The 19,649-nt window shown below is 41.4% G+C and overlaps 3 protein-coding genes across 6 annotated transcripts; 1 reads left to right on the forward strand and 2 right to left on the reverse strand.

The window, feature by feature from the left end:
- The first annotated feature begins 179 nt into the window (after nt 1-179).
- On the forward strand, nt 180-6,705 carry styk1b (serine/threonine/tyrosine kinase 1b). The gene is made up of 10 exons (XM_034611122.1): nt 180-697; nt 1,820-1,875; nt 2,029-2,199; nt 2,998-3,330; nt 3,451-3,632; nt 3,725-3,799; nt 4,232-4,440; nt 4,579-4,619; nt 5,187-5,283; nt 5,375-6,705. Exons 2-10 carry the CDS (start codon nt 1,821-1,823, stop codon nt 5,565-5,567), a joined length of 1,356 nt encoding a protein of 451 aa, XP_034467013.1. The 5' UTR covers nt 180-697; nt 1,820; the 3' UTR covers nt 5,568-6,705.
- phc1 (polyhomeotic homolog 1) lies at nt 6,198-13,465 on the reverse strand. Its single transcript, XM_034611034.1, has 14 exons — nt 13,286-13,465; nt 12,011-12,135; nt 11,772-11,882; nt 11,615-11,680; nt 11,370-11,513; nt 10,923-11,105; nt 10,011-10,757; nt 9,773-9,908; nt 9,493-9,668; nt 9,303-9,366; nt 9,116-9,203; nt 8,350-8,521; nt 7,698-7,938; nt 6,198-7,096 (listed from the first exon to the last, which is right to left on the reverse strand). Exons 2-14 carry the CDS (start codon nt 12,128-12,130, stop codon nt 6,945-6,947), a joined length of 2,400 nt encoding a protein of 799 aa, XP_034466925.1. The 5' UTR covers nt 12,131-12,135; nt 13,286-13,465; the 3' UTR covers nt 6,198-6,944.
- Nucleotides 13,466-14,542: 1,077 nt separating this feature from the next.
- m6pr (mannose-6-phosphate receptor (cation dependent)) lies at nt 14,543-19,557 on the reverse strand. Of its 4 annotated transcripts, none has more exons than XM_034611153.1 (7): nt 19,208-19,557; nt 18,276-18,439; nt 17,537-17,706; nt 17,193-17,302; nt 16,505-16,635; nt 16,299-16,425; nt 14,543-16,053 (listed from the first exon to the last, which is right to left on the reverse strand). In XM_034611153.1, the coding sequence occupies exons 1-7, from the start codon at nt 19,211-19,213 to the stop codon at nt 15,931-15,933; spliced, it is 831 nt and encodes a 276-aa protein (XP_034467044.1). In that variant the 5' UTR covers nt 19,214-19,557; the 3' UTR covers nt 14,543-15,930. The 4 variants fall into 4 exon arrangements, with proteins under 4 accessions (XP_034467044.1, XP_034467041.1, XP_034467042.1 ...); XM_034611150.1 differs by having other exon boundaries at nt 17,193-17,305; nt 17,540-17,706; nt 18,276-18,456; nt 19,207-19,557; XM_034611151.1 differs by having other exon boundaries at nt 18,276-18,456; nt 19,207-19,557.
- Between the last annotated feature and the right edge of the window lie 92 nt (nt 19,558-19,649).

The following is a 19,649-nucleotide window of genomic DNA, read 5'->3' on the forward strand; positions in this document are numbered from 1 at the left end:
CTTTGTGGTAGAGCGAACTGTGGCATCTTTTAACAATGCCTGATCTGACTTGACAGCTGGCTATTTACATGTTTTTAGGAGTGGGGAGATGTTTCTTTATTTGTTACCTCTACCTGGAAGGAAGTGCAGCTTGTTATTGTCACCTAAATACTCCAGGGAATGCAGAGCTTGTCATACGAGTTCCTGGGCAATGAGGGCCACACACGCTTGACAAAAGGAGACTTTAAATGACAAGGACCTGCAGGACCAGTTTCCCTAAACAAAGAGGAGAGAGGCAGGGCTGGTAGAAGCTGACACACTGCTGGCTTCAAAAAGGAAAAAGAAAACAACAGAATGTGGTAGAGCAAAGTGTTAGAAAAGCAGTGCTGGTGCATCAACACTGGAGCTGAGAGGGACGGAGACAGAGAGGAGGAAAAAGGAAGGGTAAATAAGAGAGGGAGACAGATAAGGAGCAGGTGAAGAGGGTGGAGTTGAGAAAAACACTGAAGGTGGAAGGTAGACAAACAGAGCAGTACGTCAATCCCCTGAGCCTGACGTCGCCTGAGAAAAACAAGACAATGACGATCTGAGCAGGCTCCACGTTCATCTGGGAGGATGTGTGAAAGGTGCCTGTCTGCGTGAAGGAGGGAAACATGAGCCTCCAATAACAGGATCTATCATTTTATCTGGGGTCTAAGTAACAACTGAAGGAGCTGAGGTAAGAAATAATTCACTACGTGTCTCCTCATGGTCACTCCATCGGATTTTGAAGTCATGAAGGCAGCAGCGAGGTGGAGGGAGCTGGTGTATCTGCCTCGTGTTCATGTAAATAAAAGCTTCAACTGTGTGTATCTCACTCTTTCTGTGATTATCATTGGTTTGAATGTGCGAGCCACTGCTGTTCTGTCCTGTATGTTTGCCCTTTAGGGTGTGTAGTGCAGCCCTGGTAATAATGTGTACAAAAAATGCAGATGAACAGGTTTGGACTGCCGGGATCTGATGTGAGAGGACGATCATGGGGTTAAAATGGTTTTCTGTGAGGCGGCAGTGTCACTTGAAGTATATATCCTTATATCCTTGTTTTTCTTCACGGGGCTTTGATAAAGGGTGTGTGTTCTAGTTGAGCTCATATAATATGACTTCATCTTTAAGATTGACGAACAGAGGAGGTGTGTGCTGTGAAGCCACAGGGAGCAAGGTTCACTGTGGTTGAAGAAGATGCAGCGAAGTGTCAGAAGAGTTTTTTTACTCTGATATTCCAAAACGTCTCAGAGGCTGTGATACAACACTGTTCCTGGTCTCAGTTACACATTGGCTCAGACACCTTCTCACACTGGTTACGTGGCTGCAGGAGTCATGTTACCACTCAGAGTGGGTTTCACGATTTCCACTGTCACTTTATATCTGCTGCTTTGAATCATGTGCGTCCATTTGGTCATCCACGACAAAGACTTTAAGACCTAACAACTGTATGAGCATATAGAAACAACTTACTTGAAACCTACTAAATACTTGACTTTTTGAAATCAAGATCCATGAATGATTCCCGTAGCAAACAGTGACAAAAAAAGTTCTATCTCACGGTGAAAATGACAGGAAGTGAAAAATAAAAACCTGGATCCGCACCAAAATCGAAAGGGAATCCTCCCTGACCCCGACCACATCTTTCCACCAAGTTTCATAGAAATCTGTTGTGTTGTTTTCACGTAATCCTGCTGACAAACTTCCAAACAAATGGACTGAGGTGAAAACATAACCTCCCTGGCGGAGCTATTAGAGACCTAAATGTGTGAAATGGACAAAAGTGAATAAAATACACTCTCACATTTACATTTGACAGGATGTCTTCGCTGTCAGAGGCAGACTACCGCTGCAAACATGGAGATACAATCTGTGGTGAGTCTTATTATCAGAGATAGATCTTGAAGACTCCGACCATCAGTGACGTGAAAGGTCACTGGAGTCGAGAGATGAACAAACATACCGGCACACGTCGTGCAAATACAGAGCCGCTGACGTTTCCTTGTATCTGCTCCGTGCTGTGTGCAGAGATCCGTGTCTACGAGCAGGAGGTGATCGTAGTGCCCATCTTCCTGCTGGCCAGCTTCCTGGTCACCCTGGTCTTCGTTTTGCTGATGCGCTTCTGTCCGGAGAGAGTCGAACGGATGCGTCCACGGGCCTCAAAGTCGACCTCCAGGAGAGAACTGCACGGTATCGATGGTAAGACACCGGAGCAGACGATGTTTTCATCTGTGTATTTCTTCTGTTGCAGTTTTCAGGAGGTGGACATGTATCTCATCAAAGCAGTGAAAGTGTTTGAAACTTTTCACACCGTTAAACTTCAAAATCAAATCAAATTCTGTTTGATTTTCCTACAATATTTAGATCATGTTTGCTTTTCAATCTTATCCTTTAAAATCACATGTAAATAAGTGAAACCAAAATTGTAAAAGCTTTCACCCGCTCACAGACAGATCATACAGTTTATCATTGCTATTCTGCAACACTATGAAGCATGTGTAAGCACGATGAAAACATTTAATAAATGGTTTATAACACACTATAATGCATTGGTAATAAGCTATTTGTTTTTTTAAGTATGTGCTATAACCACCAGAAATGGAGTCCCAAGGTTATGCATGACGCAGTATATTGATGAATGACATTATAGTAAAACTCTGTAATATTACAAAATACTGTGCTTTAACTAGTACTCAAAATGTCCATATAGCTGCATACGACTACATAATAGTGTGATATAAACTGGTTATTAAATATTTGTTCTTAAACTCAAGATGCATGTATGTGATCAATTATTTAATTATTCAATACAGAGATAATCCTACCTTTGGCTTTTTCCATTACACTGCAGCTGAGCATTCTTGACTATTTATAATGTTTTATTATTATTTAAAAAATATATTTCAATACTGGAAATAATAATAATAATAATTCTGATCTTGTATTTATTCCATAATAATGATTATTCTCTCTCTCCCTCTGTATCTCTGTCCGTAGCTCCACCAGGCATCAATGTGCTGGAGCATGAAAGCATCGCTCTGGACATACCCACTTCCTACTCCACCTTCAACCCCACAAACGCCTACTCCTCCAAGAACCTCTCCGTGCCTGTGAGAACACTCGCTCCCCCGCCCGACCCCCAACCACAGCCCTTCCAGCCCAGTTTCACTCCCATCGTCCAGCCCAGGGAGTTGCCCCGCCAGAGGTTGCCCGAGTCCTTCAACCTGGTCACCCCTCTGCCCGTGGCCTTCAGCCTGCGCTCCGACTCCTCTGTGTCCCTCTACAGGGCCCGGATGGAGAACAGGAACGTGGTCCTGCGGGTGCTGAATGGTGAGATGGTTAAAGAGCTCATAATCATCTGATTTTCAGGTCTTTCTTTTCTGACTTCTGCTGCTACAGTTTTTAGTTTTTCATTTTCGTTTCCCTGTCGTTTTTTTTTATGCTCCACAGACTCTGCGGATGCTTCAGAAAGACACAACTTCCTGGGTTTTGCCTCCTTCCTGGCTCAGCTCGGGCCTCATCCATTCCTGCCGGAGCTGCTCGGTGTGGTGTCCCTGCGAGCTCCCCTGGTCACAGTGGTGGAGGAGCTGGAGAACAGAGACCTGCTCAGCCTCCTGTGGAGATCCAGACAGGTAGGAAGTGTGAGGTGTTTTAAAAAAATTATATAACTGAAGTAAAATAGGAAATGACAGAGTATAACTTGTTGGGGTGTTTATTCTTTCAGGAACATGTGGATCCTCCATGTGAAATAACTGAGAGAAGAATATTTACTATGGCCCAGCAGGTGGCCTCAGCTCTGGTCAGTATGAAAATAACTAACAACTTTTTAAGCCACGTTTGACTTTGAAATCAGTGACAGAACTCGGGACTGAACCTCAGGATTGACTTGTTGACAGGATTTTCCTCCAAAGCACATGCACAAAAAAACACATGCGCCTGCCTGTTAATCGCCAAAATGTTACTTTTACAGCTTTGAGCAACTGGAGCCCTACAAAAAAAAATTCTAAAATTAAATTAACTTCCATCCCGGAAACAAAAATACTTTTATTCAATTGGTTTTCACTTTTTCATGACCTCTACATTAATATGCTTTAAGTCTGATCTAAAAATGCACGTTCTTCTCTACAGACAATTCAAATGTTACGCCGACATACAGGAATATTTAAGTTACAGTAACCGCACAGGCCTGTCTGTTTAATCCTGAGATGTCCTCGTCTTCTTCCTCTATCAGGAGTTCCTTCACAGCAAAGATCTTCTCCACGGAAATATTCGTGCCCGCAACGTACTGGTCAGCAAGGACTACACGGCCAAGCTCTGGGGTCTTCATGGGGTCCACACGAGGAAAGACCAGGGGGGCACTCAGAAGGATGATACCAGCTTGAAGAAATGGCAGGCGCCAGAGCTGCTGGCCAAGAGGCCGGCCAGTCAGAGCAGTGACGTGTGAGTTCTTCTTACACTGAAACTAAAAATTGCTACAAACTACCGTTACTGTAGGATATGAAATAAATGTTATTAGGGACATTTATTTTTCATTCAGTGAAAACTAACCAATACTTTCCTTTGTGTGCGTCTCTCCAGCTGGTCCTTTGGCCTCTTACTGTATGAGATGGCAACACTGGGTAAGTTCATCTGTGACTTAATTTATTATTATTATTATTATAAATTCATGGATCGACTCATAAATGTATTTAGTAGATAAGTATGATTCTCTACTACAAGGGACAGCAATAAACAGTAGGGTCACAATATTTATATACTGTGATATTATGATTATGTGTCTCAACACATTGACATTTCCCATACACATACATTTATTTTAGTTAATTAGTAAAGGTGAGGTATTTTATGTCGATATTTGATTTTAATAGAATTTTATCTATATGGTATTTAATATGCTGAATCAGCCAAAAAGAGTCATCTATCCTTAAAGGACGGTGGCCCTGAAGTGCAAATGACAATTGGGAAAAGAAAAAAACAAATAAAAAACAAACAATGGTTTACCTCAAAACACAACAACAGATAAGAAAACACAAAACAATTGAAACATGACATTAACCTCTAAAGAAAAAGGGAGGTACCTGCTGTTGTGTTTTCCACCAAAATAAGGAGTTTCTCTGTTGATCATAAACATTGGTGTTGTAATGTGAAAATATGTAATCTCCCCACATGTGCTATTTACTCTCCAGGTGAAGCTCCGTTTGCAGAAATCCCAGTTAATGAACTTCTACAGTTTCACCAAAGAGGGAAGAGTCTGAAAAAACCTTCCAACTCCTCCAACGCTCTGTGAGTAACCAGACGACACAAACCCAAACCTGAGGCAACTCGCGATTGCCGAAGTTCTCTCATTAACAAACAAACGTTTTGCCTCTCTCAGTTACACCGTCATTAAAGGTTGCTGTAATTGGAAGGATCAGGATCGACCCTCCCTGGCTGACGTGAGCCGAAAGCTCGCCTCAGGGGAGAAGAGCGCCTCCGACAAAGTCCTCAAGGCGCCTGGGACCATTAACATTGAGCAGTATCTGAAGGAAGCGGGATACGGGGAGTCCAACAGCTACACTGTTTTCTGATCACTGCCTGGGCCGGCAAAATATACATTGCACTATTCTAAAATACCCCAGTGGTGCACTTTTACAACACAAAGTCTTTCTGGTGCAATTACAGTGTCCTGTGTAGAAGTGGACACTGAGTTTCTTCCTTTATTTTGCTGTGTATTCTCACACTTAATGTTGATGCAAACAACGAGAAGATCTTACATGTATATTAAGCTATTTACCTTTTGAAACCGTGACTCATTTGTGGGGGAAAATACATGAAATGTTGTAATAGTGAACTTTTAAGATACGTAAACTTGACCGACGTACAGCTGCTGCATCCTGACCTTGTAGAAGGTACCGTAGATATATGATGGTTTACAAATGTTTACAACCTGAAGCCGATGTATATGAAAAGATGTAATATATACATGTTATTACGCTATTTTTGTACAATTCTATATTAGTTAGAGTTATGGAAATGTAGGATTTGTTAATAAAATTGCAATATTGTTACACGTTTTCTCTATGAGCTCAGTTCATGTGGATGGACCTGAGAAATGAAGTGAAGTATTTACATTTAAATAAATAAATCATCTAGGGTGACCTTATTATTTACTTTTCAAGGAAATTTAAATGTAAAAGCATGAATAAACACGTCCTGTTACAAGAATCGTTTTATTGGCATTATTGCATACATGTACAAAGAGCACTTCCACTTCGCCCACTAGAGGGCAAACTGTGAAGAATACCTATTTTCAGGTAGTTAGGTTGATTAAAGCTACTAAAACTATTATATCCATGAAAAAATAATTTTGATTGTAATACAAAATGGAAAAGATACAAAACTAAACTTTTAATAACTAATAAAATGAACTAATTAAGATTCTAGGCTGTTTGAGTGTCCTTCGCTCGATGAGATTGGAGCCTGGGTTAAACATCTATGGTTAAAAAAAAAGAAAAAGTACTCAGACAGAAACGTTTCAATGAAGTGGTTGTTGCTGACATCAGAAATCATACTACTAAAGTTAAAGCACTGTTTGAAATACAGCAAGAAGGCAACATGTCTTTTTTGAACCCAACAGGTGAGCTGTTCTAGCTAGAACACCGAGCATCGATAACTGCAGGCTGGTGTATAGTTTACATACAAAAGGTCTCTACACACGGTAACAGAAAAAAAGTGACCAACAGACAGACATGGGTATTTCAGAATGTCCTTTCTCACCACCCACACATACACATATATTCAGTTTTTACACATTCAAGGTCCAAAGGGTAAACTGTCCGTTTCCATATCAGCACACGGTCGATGGAGCACCATTGTTTTGTAATGATCTCAGTCTTAGGTTTATAACTTGTTACTAACAAAAGGAGCAAGTCCAGGTATTGATCCCCGCTTTAGCACCGACCTCTTCACTCACGCAGGCTGTTGATGGAGGCACAGATCTTGAGAGCGGGACCCAGCTTGATATTCATGGTGGAGATGAGATGGTCCTCTCGCAGAAGCAGGAGAGCCTGCCCGTCTATTTCCTGGGACAGAAACTGGGCGGCCAGCTCTTCACAACCTGAGCACAAAAGAGAGACAAGGTGATACAACCAGCCCAGAAAGAGGCCAGTGACCTGCGTTACTAAGTGAGTTCAACACGCACAGGATATGTTTTCGTTATCCTGCTTCACTTAACCTTACATCGGCTGAACTGATAACCTCTACTACGAAGCTGCTTATCAACTGTCTCAGTGAACCCTGGGTTTTCTTATCCAGCTAAGTGAGTGTTAATGCGACAGAGGGGGAGTTGCTGATAGAATCAAGTCAGTGACATATAAAATTTACAAAAGTTTCAAACAGCAAAATGATTCCACCCATCTATAAAAAGATCTGCTGACATTTATTATTTCTCAATTTACTGCGCCTCAACTCTTTTGTCCCTGCCAGGATCCTGTAGATCGATAACTCTGTTTTCCAGTAATCTGATTAGCAGTTCAGTGTAAGTTACCATGAGGATTTACCCTGGTAACAAGTGAAACAGCTTCACAGGACTGAAAACTCAGGGTTGAACCTCAAGTTACCTCAGTGACCACAAATCCTCCTTCATAGCTAAGGCCCCAGGAGACATGTTGCATCACACACTGAGGCTTTTAACAGTTTCCTAATCACTGAACACCAACCTTGAAGCGAAGAGATGAACCTGCAGACTTCTTCAACACTCCATTGAGCAGGAGTTGCTGAGAGAAAGTGGGCGCCCTCCAGTGGAAGGCTACCAGGAGCTGAACTGTCAGACTGAGGGGCGCTGTGGTCCGCTCTGGAGCAGGAGTGTGAGGAGGTTGGAGAAAGTGAAGGAGAATCATCCTCCTCTTCTTCCTCCCCATCGCTGGACACGTCCTCCGAGCGACTGGACTCAGAATGACACTGCACCCAAAAGAGCGGAGATTTAGATTATTAAAAAAGCCAGTGAGAGTATGCATAATTTTTTACTAATATATCACATGATATAAACAATCTTCAGAAAGATGAGCTACAAATACAAAATGCATTTTGAAGGACAGGTTACATCATTTCCTAAAACTAGAATTCTAGTTTTTAGCAAATGTAACTCAAAAGGAGGTAAATAGTGCATCTGGTAGGGACTGTTTTCAGAGGATTAGCACATATTTCGTACTCTAATGAGCATCCAGTAGGCTCCAGTAAGCTGTATGAGGATTTGACTCAAAATAAATTATTGGTGTGTTTTTTAATAATAATAATCGATAGTAGATCAAGTCATTACTGTCTCAAAATATGTAATATCTCCAACTTTGTCCTTTAAACTTCAGTTCTTACCTTCACAGCTAGATGCCTGTTTGACATTTTATTACAGGTGATATTAGAACTGCTCCTGCGGGAGGGGCCCCTGCGCTTTGCCATGCTCTCAGACGGTGCAGGAGGGGATGCCAGTCCTGCTCCACTTCGGACCCGGCTTGTCTTGAAGTGTTGGCTGCAGCTCACATTGTACCTGTGGACCAAGAGGAACAGTCAATACACAGGAAGGGATTTGGAGTTCCATGTTGTTGCCTGCTCAGAGTTTTTAGCTTATTTTAAACAAGGTAGCATAAAAAACGAAGTTATTTAATTATCTCTAAGGCTCATTTATGCTCAACGTTAGATATGTGTACAGACACGGACTGAGTCTTCTGTCTGCACGTGGATGAAAGAGACAAAATGGGGCAGTACCACTGGAAATCATGGGGGGCAGGGTAGCCAATAATTCAAACGAGACAATCAGGACACGAGGAAGAAATTCAACCATGGCAGAACTTTTTGAGGAGAGACTTTGCGAGTTGGTAAGAAATTACATACATCTATTACTTTGCCCAGGCACAGGAACAAACAGCCACTATTTCCTCTTTCTTAAGAGGTACAACATCACAACCTCCTCCACCATTGCCATGTTTGTTGTTGTCAGTAACTGTTGACTCTGCGCTGCCCTCTAGTGGATGTATTGCTTAACAACCATTTCAATCTTAGAGAATCAGACATTGAAGTATGTGGGAGGTGATTTATCTCTCTTTGCAGAAACAAGCCTTTAGGATGTTGGAGGAAATCCTACCTCTTAGCACAAGTATTTGAGCAGAACCTCTTTGAGCCTCTGAACTGGCTGGCTGGTGCCAGGTTTCCACAGTATTCACACTTCAACACTGCAGAGAAAAGTAAAGTATACAGATATATTACATTTGGAAAATACATACAAACAGGTTTATGGTATCATATTCTTTCAAATCCAAAACTCCACTTACATGGAGGTCCGTTTTCTGAGCGGCCAGCCAGAGCAAAATCTCTGTCTTTGAGGAGTCCGGCAACCTGTCACATCACATACAAGCCTGACAGTAAGGAGCTTTTCACACAGAAAGCAACACAGCCAGTGTCATTCAAACTTAAGCTAGGATTTTATGTGAAATCTGCATTTTCATGGCAGGGTGCACTTACAGGGAAGGGTTCAGCTCCCTCCTGGATAACAAAGCCCTCTATGAGGTGGGTGAGAACTTGAGGTTTGACCACTGCCTGCGGAACCGGAGCTCTGTCTTTGTCCCCATGCCCAACTCTTGGCAAAGGCAGAGGTAAGGACAGCGTGGGAGGAGATGAGAAGGCAGCTGTTGCAGGAGCTACAGTGAGGATTGAAACAAACAGGGAACAGGTTATTAAACCAGATTTCAAGGATTCAAATATTACTAATTATTTGTGCTGGATTTGGAGAAGACAAACTGACCTGAGTCCTTTGTGGGGGCAGGGGATAAGGGAGGAGCAGAATCTTTTACTGGTGCAGAGTCTAATGATTCTGTCGCCATCTCGTTTGGTACATCACAGTCAGATTTTCTCTTAAGAGAGCCAATGGCAGGCTTCATCTGATGGTATGTGGAGGAAAAAGCAGCGGCAGTTATTAGACTTCACCTAAGCAAAACAGTGTCAGTGTCACCGAGTTCGTCCTTTCAAATGGTTGATCTTACCATCGCACTGTTGTTGGACACTGTGTTAACATTCCCACTAGCTGTGTTGTCATGGGCTGTGCTGCTTCGTGCATTGGCCAGGGCAACAGCCTGAGCATTTCCGGCTAAGCCCTGCCTGGCTCCCACAAGCTGCACAGGGATGTGGGGATGGTTGTGTCCTGCAGTGGAGGCATGGCTGTTGCTAGGTGGTGCTGGTAGAATGGGAGGTGGGTGTCTAGGAGGCAACTGCACAGGTAAACGGTGTCCCTGGGCTGTCTTGGGCTGGATAGGCACAGGCCCTTTGTCTGCTGTAGCGCAGGCCTGTTGTAGTGGCTGCACCACCAGAGTCTGTGTGTTGATGTTGGCTTTTGTGGTCACTGAGCCAATGGTGTAGCCCTGGGTGGAGGTAGGAACATTTGACGTGGGTACCAAGATCACAGGGGCAGCAGAGGAGGACAAGAGGAGTTGTGAGAGAGGGAGTGCTGCAGAGTTGGTGGAGGAGGGAGCTACAGAAGCAGCAGGGGTGACAGTCATGGCCTGGTTTCCAGTTTTTACAGTCATAGTGTTGGCAGTGGACTGCTGAGTAAAATTGGGTTTGACTATTTGTTGTTGCTGTTGTGGTTGTACTTGCTGCTGCTGAGCGTTCTGGGAGAAAGTCTGCTGCTGCTGACCGAGAGGAAAGCTGGCACAGTCTTTCCTCTCTGGAAGCTCAGACTTGATAGAAACTGCTCTGGGAGTGGAAGCACAGTGTAGGGCCAAGTTCTGCACCTAGGACATAAAGGAGTATTTGAGAAATAAAGCAGGAGAAGAGAGTCTTGTGACTATTTGACTGGACCAATCATATTTCTTAAACAAACAATATACAAATCTGAAGACTATACAACTTTTAAATAGCTCAAACTTGACATTACAGTTATTTAATGGCACTCAAACCTGATCATTGTCCGACTGGGCAGTGGTAGGAGCAACTTCATGCTGTTGTTGTTGTTGCTGTTGCTGCTGCTGCTGCTGCATCTGAGGCTGTGTCTGGGTCACTGTGGCTACAGTAGCTGTAGCTGTTCCACCAGGCATAAAGATGAGCTGAGAAGCAAGGGGAGCCCTGAGAGAGCGGTTGACCTATATAGGAACAGGACAGATTATCAGTGTTGAAGTGTATAATTTTTTTAATGACATTGAAAACTAATGACATTCTATTAAAGCAATCCAAGGAATACATTTGGAACACCAAATCAATAAGATTTTTCAAAAACAGAATAAACAGCTAAATTATTATATCAAAAGCACTGGTGACACTGACAAGAGCAATATATATATATATATATATATATATATATATATATATATATATATAAAATGTTTTGATTGTTGCCTAAAACCCACCCTAAGATACATCTGTCCCTGTCCTGCCGAGTTTCCACCCAGCAACACTGACTGGTTGAGAGCTGGAGTGGTTGCAGAGGTTGCCAGGCCATGGGGACGAGGATTGGTCATCGTCCCTACTGCAGATGTGGTGCTGAGGTTGACCTGGGAGGAACAACAACTTGCATTTGTAACCAAAAAAAACTACTACTTGATAAGTTAGCTGTGTGTCATTCCCAAAGTAAATATTAGTAAACATTGCTTACAGTGGTAGGTACTTGGGACGTGCTGTTACTCAGGGTGTTGGACTGGCGACTAGCTGCAAGGGTGGCCTGGATAAAAGAGAGAAATTACAATTTAAAGAGATCAAAAATAAATAAAATTGGGTCACAACTGAATTTTCCTACTGGTACTGCCAGTTACCTGTTGCACTGCGGCCAAGTTATGGAGTTGGGCACTGTTGATCTGCTGCTGCAGCATGAGCTGCTGGAAGTATTGAGCTGCATTTGGCTGTCTTTGCAGAGCTTGAAGAGCCTAAACACACAAAATCACACAAAAACACACACACACACACACACACACAACTTTGAGACTTATCCAAAGGGTATTTACATTTGTACATTATGATAAATTGCAAATATAAATTGTTAGCTAACTCTCACCTGTACAGCCTGTCTCTCATACAGAGACATGTTGGCTATCTGGGGTGCGCGGGAGTTCCCACTTGTCTGAGTCGGATTTCCATTGGTGGCGCTTGTGTTTTGGTCTTCGCCTCCATCCATGTTTGCTGCTCAAAACCAAAAGTGGCAGTGACGAATGACATGTGCTGCACACACACAATAATTACTTCCACTGCATAACATTACAACTGTAACTATCTCAGCATGTACACTCTGTACCCCAAACTGGGCTCAAAGACAATTTAATAAATAGGCCCATCAACAACATATAGAACAACGTATATTGGTATTTTGCATGTGCCTGACCACTGATCTCTAACAGCTGTTATTAACTGTAATTACTGATGTGATGCCACTTTAGGTAAGTATCTCAGCAATGACTCAAAAACCAAAGATCAAACTTTCTGGAGGTCTTCATGACAGTATAGGTTAACTTCTGTTTATGTTTGACCACATTTTAAATAAAAAGATTTTTTTTGCAATTCAACTTTAACAGTCATAATCACTCGTGATGTTGTTATTTTACATTAGGAATAGCATATTGTTAAGATAAAATGGAGCTGGAAAAGGGATATACTATATATAGAATAACAACAACAGCAATAATCATAATGTCTGCATAACCAATAAATGGGTCTCTCACGAGGGGCTAACAAGCTCAAAACAAATGCACAAATGGGCTGAAGTCTCTGGGGACTGAGAGTTCCCAGCATTAGGATCACTTCATATAAACAGAGGTGCCTGGTATTATTGTTTTACAGGGGGTCCATAAATCACAGCCCCGCACAGATGTGTCAACACTGAAATGAGCGGAGCAGATGTTGCCACAGTTTGGCCGCTGGTCGTAGGGCGCAGGGCCGAGGTGCTACTTTCATTATGCGACCAGTTGTCAACATGATAGATGGACAGCAGAGAGAGAACATGGAGGAAAACACCAAGTAAGACAGGGGCTAGCTAGCTGCGGCTAACTACAATGGACTTTGGTAGTTAGCTGTAATTAAAACAGCAAGTGTGAAACAGCATGATTACAAACAGTAAGGTTTGAAACCGAGTTTGAAAAAAAAAAAAAGAACGAGTGCTGGACTGTTCAAAAAAAGTGAAAGAGTAACACATACGTTTATTAGCAATGTAAATGCACCATGGTTAGGCTAACTAACTAGCGATGCTAGCAGACAGAAAGATAGCAACTAGTTGACTGTCGCCCCGGCATCAAAGCAGCCATTAGTGATTTAAAGGAGACTTTCGCGTTTATCTTACCTGTTTGTTTCTGTTCTTTCACAAGTTAAGAACAGATTAATGTTGAGCTCCTTGGTTTTAACTGCAAACAACGACAGACAGACAGACAGACAGACAGACAGAGACACAGACAGAGCGACAGACAGCTCCTCTCAGGGATTTTGCCTCCAACCAAACCCCGCCCCTTCTTCTTCTTCTTCTACTGGTGTTTATTGGCAGCCCAGTTTATAGGTGCATTACCGCCACCTTCTGAACCGGAGTGTGGAGCAGTAGCTTGGCGGCAACAGAAACTAAACTAAAATGAAACTATTTTCCTTTTTCCTGTTTCTCTTTAATAGTTCATTAGAAGATGATGTATATTCCTTGATGTCTTTCCTAACACATTTTCTTAGTGTAATATTTTGCTATTCGTCTTTTAATCCTGATATTAAGTCCCTTCTTTGGTCATTATATATGTTACACTCTATCAATACATGAGTGACAGTTTGTGTTTTTTTGCAGTGTTCGCAGAGTCCAGTTGGGACTTGCTTGCCTATTTTATGAAGAGTATCGTTGACTTGCTCCAGTCTGCTTCTCTCACCAGTGCCTACATGTTTTTGAATTCTGTACAAGTGTCTCCTTGTGTCATTTTAATCCCAGTATTCTTGCCATGTTTTGTGACTGTATTCGTTAATGACAGTTTTGATTTCTGCTTTGCTTAATGTTACTTGTATGTCGGTTGCTGATCGTTTTAATGACTTTATGTTTTGTGTTTATATATATATTTGCCTTCTCATTGCCTTCCACTCCCATGTGAGCAGGAACCCATAGGAAAGAGATACAGTATTAAACCCTCTGATTTATTGTCCCTCTTCTTCTTGTGCTTAAATTAAATGTTATCGCATACATTTCAAAACATGGGAGCAATAATTAGTATTATAAGTATATTATTCTGTACTCTACTTCTTTTCTTATCTATTTCTTAAACTTGTCTCATTGTATCGTGTCTTAACTTATCTTGGAAGAAAATATGTACACATCCAAGAACTGTGAATAAAATCTTGGTGTAAATTTGTTTTTCAAGGCTAGTTTTAGAACCTCTAATACAGAGACGTGTTATTAACTGCCATTATTGAAGATCTTAATCATTGACTTAATTTCAATACAAGTTACTAATAAAATATAAGGTGTAAGTTATGTCTTTTATGAAAACATTAACATCTATTAAATCTCAAATTGTGACTGCACGTTGTGTTCTGAGTTCATCACGAGAACGGGCATAAATAAACTAGAAACTAGTTTCTTATATATTTTTTAATGCAATCAGAAAACAAACAAAAAGATGTGTTGGTTGAAGTAATCAAACAATAAGCAAAAAAAACATTGAGATTAATAAACACAAAATAGTAAATGACAGAAACAAAGTGCTCACACTTACAGTAGTACAGTAACTCGGCTCACTGAAACCTTCCAACATTTTCCGTCGAGTTGAAAAAGTCTGCTTTAATTCTCAGTAGTAATAATCATTACAATAGATTTATGTAGAAATATTACAAACCTTACTCTTGATATCCTCAATAAACTATAACGTTTTGCAGTTATATTATATTTATACAAGACAAAAGGTTAAGTGCTTTCTTTGCCACTTTATGTAAAAAAAAGCAGCCTGAGAATTTGGTCTAACATGAGTCTACAAATCATATAAGTGGACAGATGAGTTTGCCCACTATAATATGCATTATCAAATGAAAATGTAACTTAGTATGTACATATTCTGCATATACAGAACATACTTTGGAAATCCTAAATTATGAATAGCAGAATAAATCTTCAAATGACTTCCAATTGTCTCTAATTTGAAAGAGTTACTTAATAAGGTTGGTTTAGCACAAGACTTTTACAGCATTGTTGACCTTTCTGACAAATTAAAGAAGAGGATTGTTTAGTTACAATCAAACTCAAATTTCAGTCAGGAAACCGAGAATATTTACCAATTTATAGATATTTGCACAGACGTAGAAGCTCTTCTTGGTAATTTCGGAAAAGGGAAACTAAAAATCTAAGTCTTTCCAGCTATGGATTTTGCAGTGATTTCTATTTGTGTAGACTATTCACAACACTTCAAATTAAGCTCTTACATTCTTATATTCAATCTCTTCTTTTTAAAGCAACCTAGAACAAATTAAAGCCGGATAACACAAGCAAAAGAACTTGTGTGTGTTTTGTAACCTGCAACTGTCAGCGCACAACCACACCCCCGGTAAGAAGAGCTTGCTGCAACCTGCACATAAAGTGATTAGCTAAGCAGAATAAGATGAGCAATAGGTCACTGGGTTGACATAACGTAGAAATCCAAACTCTGACTTCCACATAAGAAACATCACACTTGTCACTTTGCAGTCGAGGATGAATTACTCATTGACTTATTTCAAACATGAAGCATGATATTCATGGTTTAAAGAGAAAGCAGGTTTTCCGCCCTGTGAGTAATTTGCCCTTTTACGTGACAGGCAGATCAGTAGTTGTTCTAGGCACATGTCTGGAATACACATGAACTGTGAGAAGGTCCTGACCAACACAAACAAACCAAAAACAGACGTGGGTCAAACAGCAGTTTCATCGAACTTGTGAAAGAGTAAACTGTGTCACACAGTGAGAAATTGTGTCCCATTTCTGACATATTCAGGTCACATAGGTAGTAAGTGGTCATCTCTCTCTTCTGGCTCTTCCTCTAAACTTTCTGGGGCCACTGCCCTGTAGGCTGGGGATCCCTCTCGATTTCCTGACCGGCAGACAAAGTCACACCCATCCTGTAAATGAGACATGTTTCTTAAGAACTGAATGAAACATACTAGAATTACCACTCAGCGGTTGTATGTCTCCACCAACCACTGCAGTGTCAGTCTACATACGTAGAGGACACGTACGTAGTCTCCCCTCCGACTGATATGAGGTCATCGAGAAAGTATAATCAGTTCATTTGTCAGTGAGGAGGCTTAAAAAAACAAATCTCAAAAGCTTTTAATAACGTCATCATCATGTGGATCAGACTTACTGCTGTCAGGTTACCAAATTCCACCCAGAAGGCGTAATTGGGAAATTGCTCCATCCCTTTGGCGCCAACAATCAGACGCTGGTAGAGGAAACCTCCAATGAGGTAAACAGCCAGAAGACAAACCCCACTGAAAGAAGAGAGCGAGCGTGATCACTGATCTTTCTAATATTTAACAATAGAAAGGGATTTTTTGACTTTTTACACACATTATGAGTAATATGGAGCCGGGGCTGAGCTTAGACGAAGGATCTGGACACACCGCGCTGGAGTCGATCTTAAACAGGTAAAAACAGTCTTGCTCCCGCTCCCTCTCCTCCTGAAGCACCTCCAGCTGGCCCTGGGTGAGAGAGGGTGAGAGAGAGAGAGAGGGTGAGAGAGAGAGAGAGAGAGAGAGAGAGAGAGAGGGTGAGAGAGAGAGAGAGAGAGAGAGGGTGAGAGGGTGAGAGAGAGAGAGAGAGAGAGAGAGAGGGTGAGAGGGTGAGAGAGAGAGAGAGAGAGACGAAGGTAAATAACACATGTTTAGAAAGAGACAGAGGGTGAAAGAGAGAATTAGGTTGTGCTCAGGCAAACATTAGCACTCTGAGACAGAACGTATTTCAATGAGACTACAAAAAAAAATGCTGGAAAAGTTGTCCTGACTCAAATTTTTACCCAAACACAAGGTGACTAACAATATGATTTATTATTAATACTTTATTATTATCATTTATTATTAAAACTCTAAGTCATTGTATTAGAAAAAAGTCTTATAATTCATGGAAATTATCTAAATTCATCTTCATACCTGAAAGAACTCATTATTGTTATTAAATGCAGAGCTGGTTTTTTATCTAAATGTTCTGTCATTTTGTTTCTTGAATATGATGATGTAAACGCCATCTGTAGTTCTTTTACCATATCCACCTTCCGGTTGCAAGAGATCATAACAAAGGCTTTTCTCTTTTCCTTGGAGCAGTGGACATTATATGGGTCGCCATTTCTGTAGATCAACATCACCCAGTCACCTGGAAAAGCAAGAACATTTTTAAAAACAGACAAAAGTGAACTAAAGCACAACATCAATTTGTCCATGAGTTATTTGAATTCTCAAGCTTCAGCCTTCTTTCTAGTAATTTGTAAAAAAATAATTCTGCAACCTAATCCAAATTTTGGGACAAAGAATCTAGCAAATGTCACAAAAGATATCCTGGCAAAACAAAAAAAATCAGGGTCAGTTCTTAGATTCTGCAGAGACTTACTATCCCCAAAGGCTTCCGTTGCATTATACTGTCCAATCACAGTTGTTTTCGTTTCGGTTCCCTTGCTGTCCACTTGAATGAGCCCAGCTCCTTGAACGCCTCCTGCATCTCCACACAACTGGAATATGTACTTGTAACTCTCTTCTTTGTCCACGGACACTACTGTAAAGCTGTCAATCACAGTAAAAATAAATGATAATAATAAATGTGAGGGTAAAAACTCAAGGCGTAAAAACACCGGAGGGGTTTGCCTTTCACACATGAACAATGGAGCCGGAGATTCTCTGCTCAGTTCACAAAAACACAGAAGTCGGGGGGAAACAGGATGTAACGTTTATTTCCGCCACTGAAATGTGATATTGTTCACAGCAGTGTTGACAGTGACAGTGTTGGCTCATATCACCACAAACTCTCTTGATATCTTTGTTGGTGTCTTTGCTTTTTCATCCTGAGATATTTGTTTTTTAAGATGTTTGCATCTTTAGCGTGTTAGAAACGTCATCAACACGTCAACTTGCTCGTGTTGAATCATGCAGAGGATCTCCTGCTATGTTCTCACATCGGCTCCTACGGACTTTCTTCTGACTCTTCACCAGGTGACTGGCAAGAGAAAGTCAGCAGAAAGTCCTGAGGCTCTCACTTGAACATTAGTGTTCACACATAAAGACCCTCCAGAGTATGCCTGTAAGGTTCCCCTGAGTTCAGTGCATGTCTGAAAGCAGCTTGAGTCGTTACTTACTTCTTATTGGTGAGTGGTGCCAGTCGATTGAGGACTGTCCATTCCGACTTGGAGTCATAGAGCAATTTACAGCTGTTGATGCCGTCAGCGGCGAACACCACACTCCCACACAGGACCAGCTGAACTACAAGGGTCCACACCAGGAAGGGCCTTCTACTGTACACCTGGAACAGATGGTACAAGGACAAAGTTATCTTTTTTTTTTTTTTTTTAAGGCCATTATTTCATTTATCACCAAGCAGGCGAGTCTAATATCATCACATTTTCTTCATTGAAGGTGTGACCACATGATAATGTCCAAAACCATGTCAACTGAAAGATAGGCAGCTATTATATTAAGTGTAGGGATAATCATTCCTGTCATTTCTCAATACAAATTGACAATGCATGTTTTCCTTATCAAAACTATCACTTTCTTATCAATATACGAGTATTCTTTCTGTGATAGCATCAACAATTTTGTCTATCAGGTGTCAGGTGAAAAAAACAACAACAAAGAAACAAAAACATAACCCATTTATGATTTATCAGTTTCCAAAGAGCCACATATCTTGTTTTGTCCAAAACCCAATGATATTAAATGACCAACGATGCATAAAATAGTAAAAGGAACCTTAAAACAGATGCTAGTTGTTGTATATCTATCCAGAGTTTTGATTAATCAACAGATCACTGTTCCCTTAATACTGACTTAAATCAACTTGTGCAATCAAAAAAAGATACATTAAATGTTCAATTTAAAGAAGAAAGGAGGAAAATGCCTTCAGTGTTATTAGGAAAAACTATTATTAGTGGAGGCTATGATATCTGGGGACATGGAAACAGAGCAAGTTGATGGTGAAGTTGTGAAACTAAATAAACATCGTGTGCGTGTTACAAGTGTGGTCCCCTCAGCACGAGGACACACAGCGAGTTCCACCTTGTTCCCTCACCTCCATGCCTGCTCCTGCTGTGAACGAATGGAACCAGCAGCTTCGATGCTCCCAGACGAGCTGACAGAGGAGTTGAAGACGGATCCAGCAGAAGATGAGCTGCAGCTTCCTCTACGCTAACGGTCGCTTCCTGGTTGAGTGCATGAGCAACGCGGCTCTGTTTTTATCCTGCGGGTAAACAAAGAAGCGAACCTGGCCGCAGTCGGGAGCTTGAATCGTCAGCTGCTCGCTTCTGGTCTGGAGAATAAAGCTACTTTCCCTGTCACTGAGAGAGGAGGAGACTCAGGAAGCTAACAGGCTAACAGGCTACATGCAAACAGCAGCGAAGTGCGGAAGTGACCTGCACAGAGAGACACGTGACCGAGCTCGTGACGGTTGACCAATGAGGTGCCGCTGCGTCACTGCGATGTTTAATAGTACTGCAAGAACTCCACAAAATACT

This window comes from Hippoglossus hippoglossus, chromosome 16 (genome assembly GCF_009819705.1).
Source record: "Hippoglossus hippoglossus isolate fHipHip1 chromosome 16, fHipHip1.pri, whole genome shotgun sequence".
In the NCBI taxonomy this organism is placed as follows: domain Eukaryota; kingdom Metazoa; phylum Chordata; class Actinopteri; order Pleuronectiformes; family Pleuronectidae; genus Hippoglossus; species Hippoglossus hippoglossus.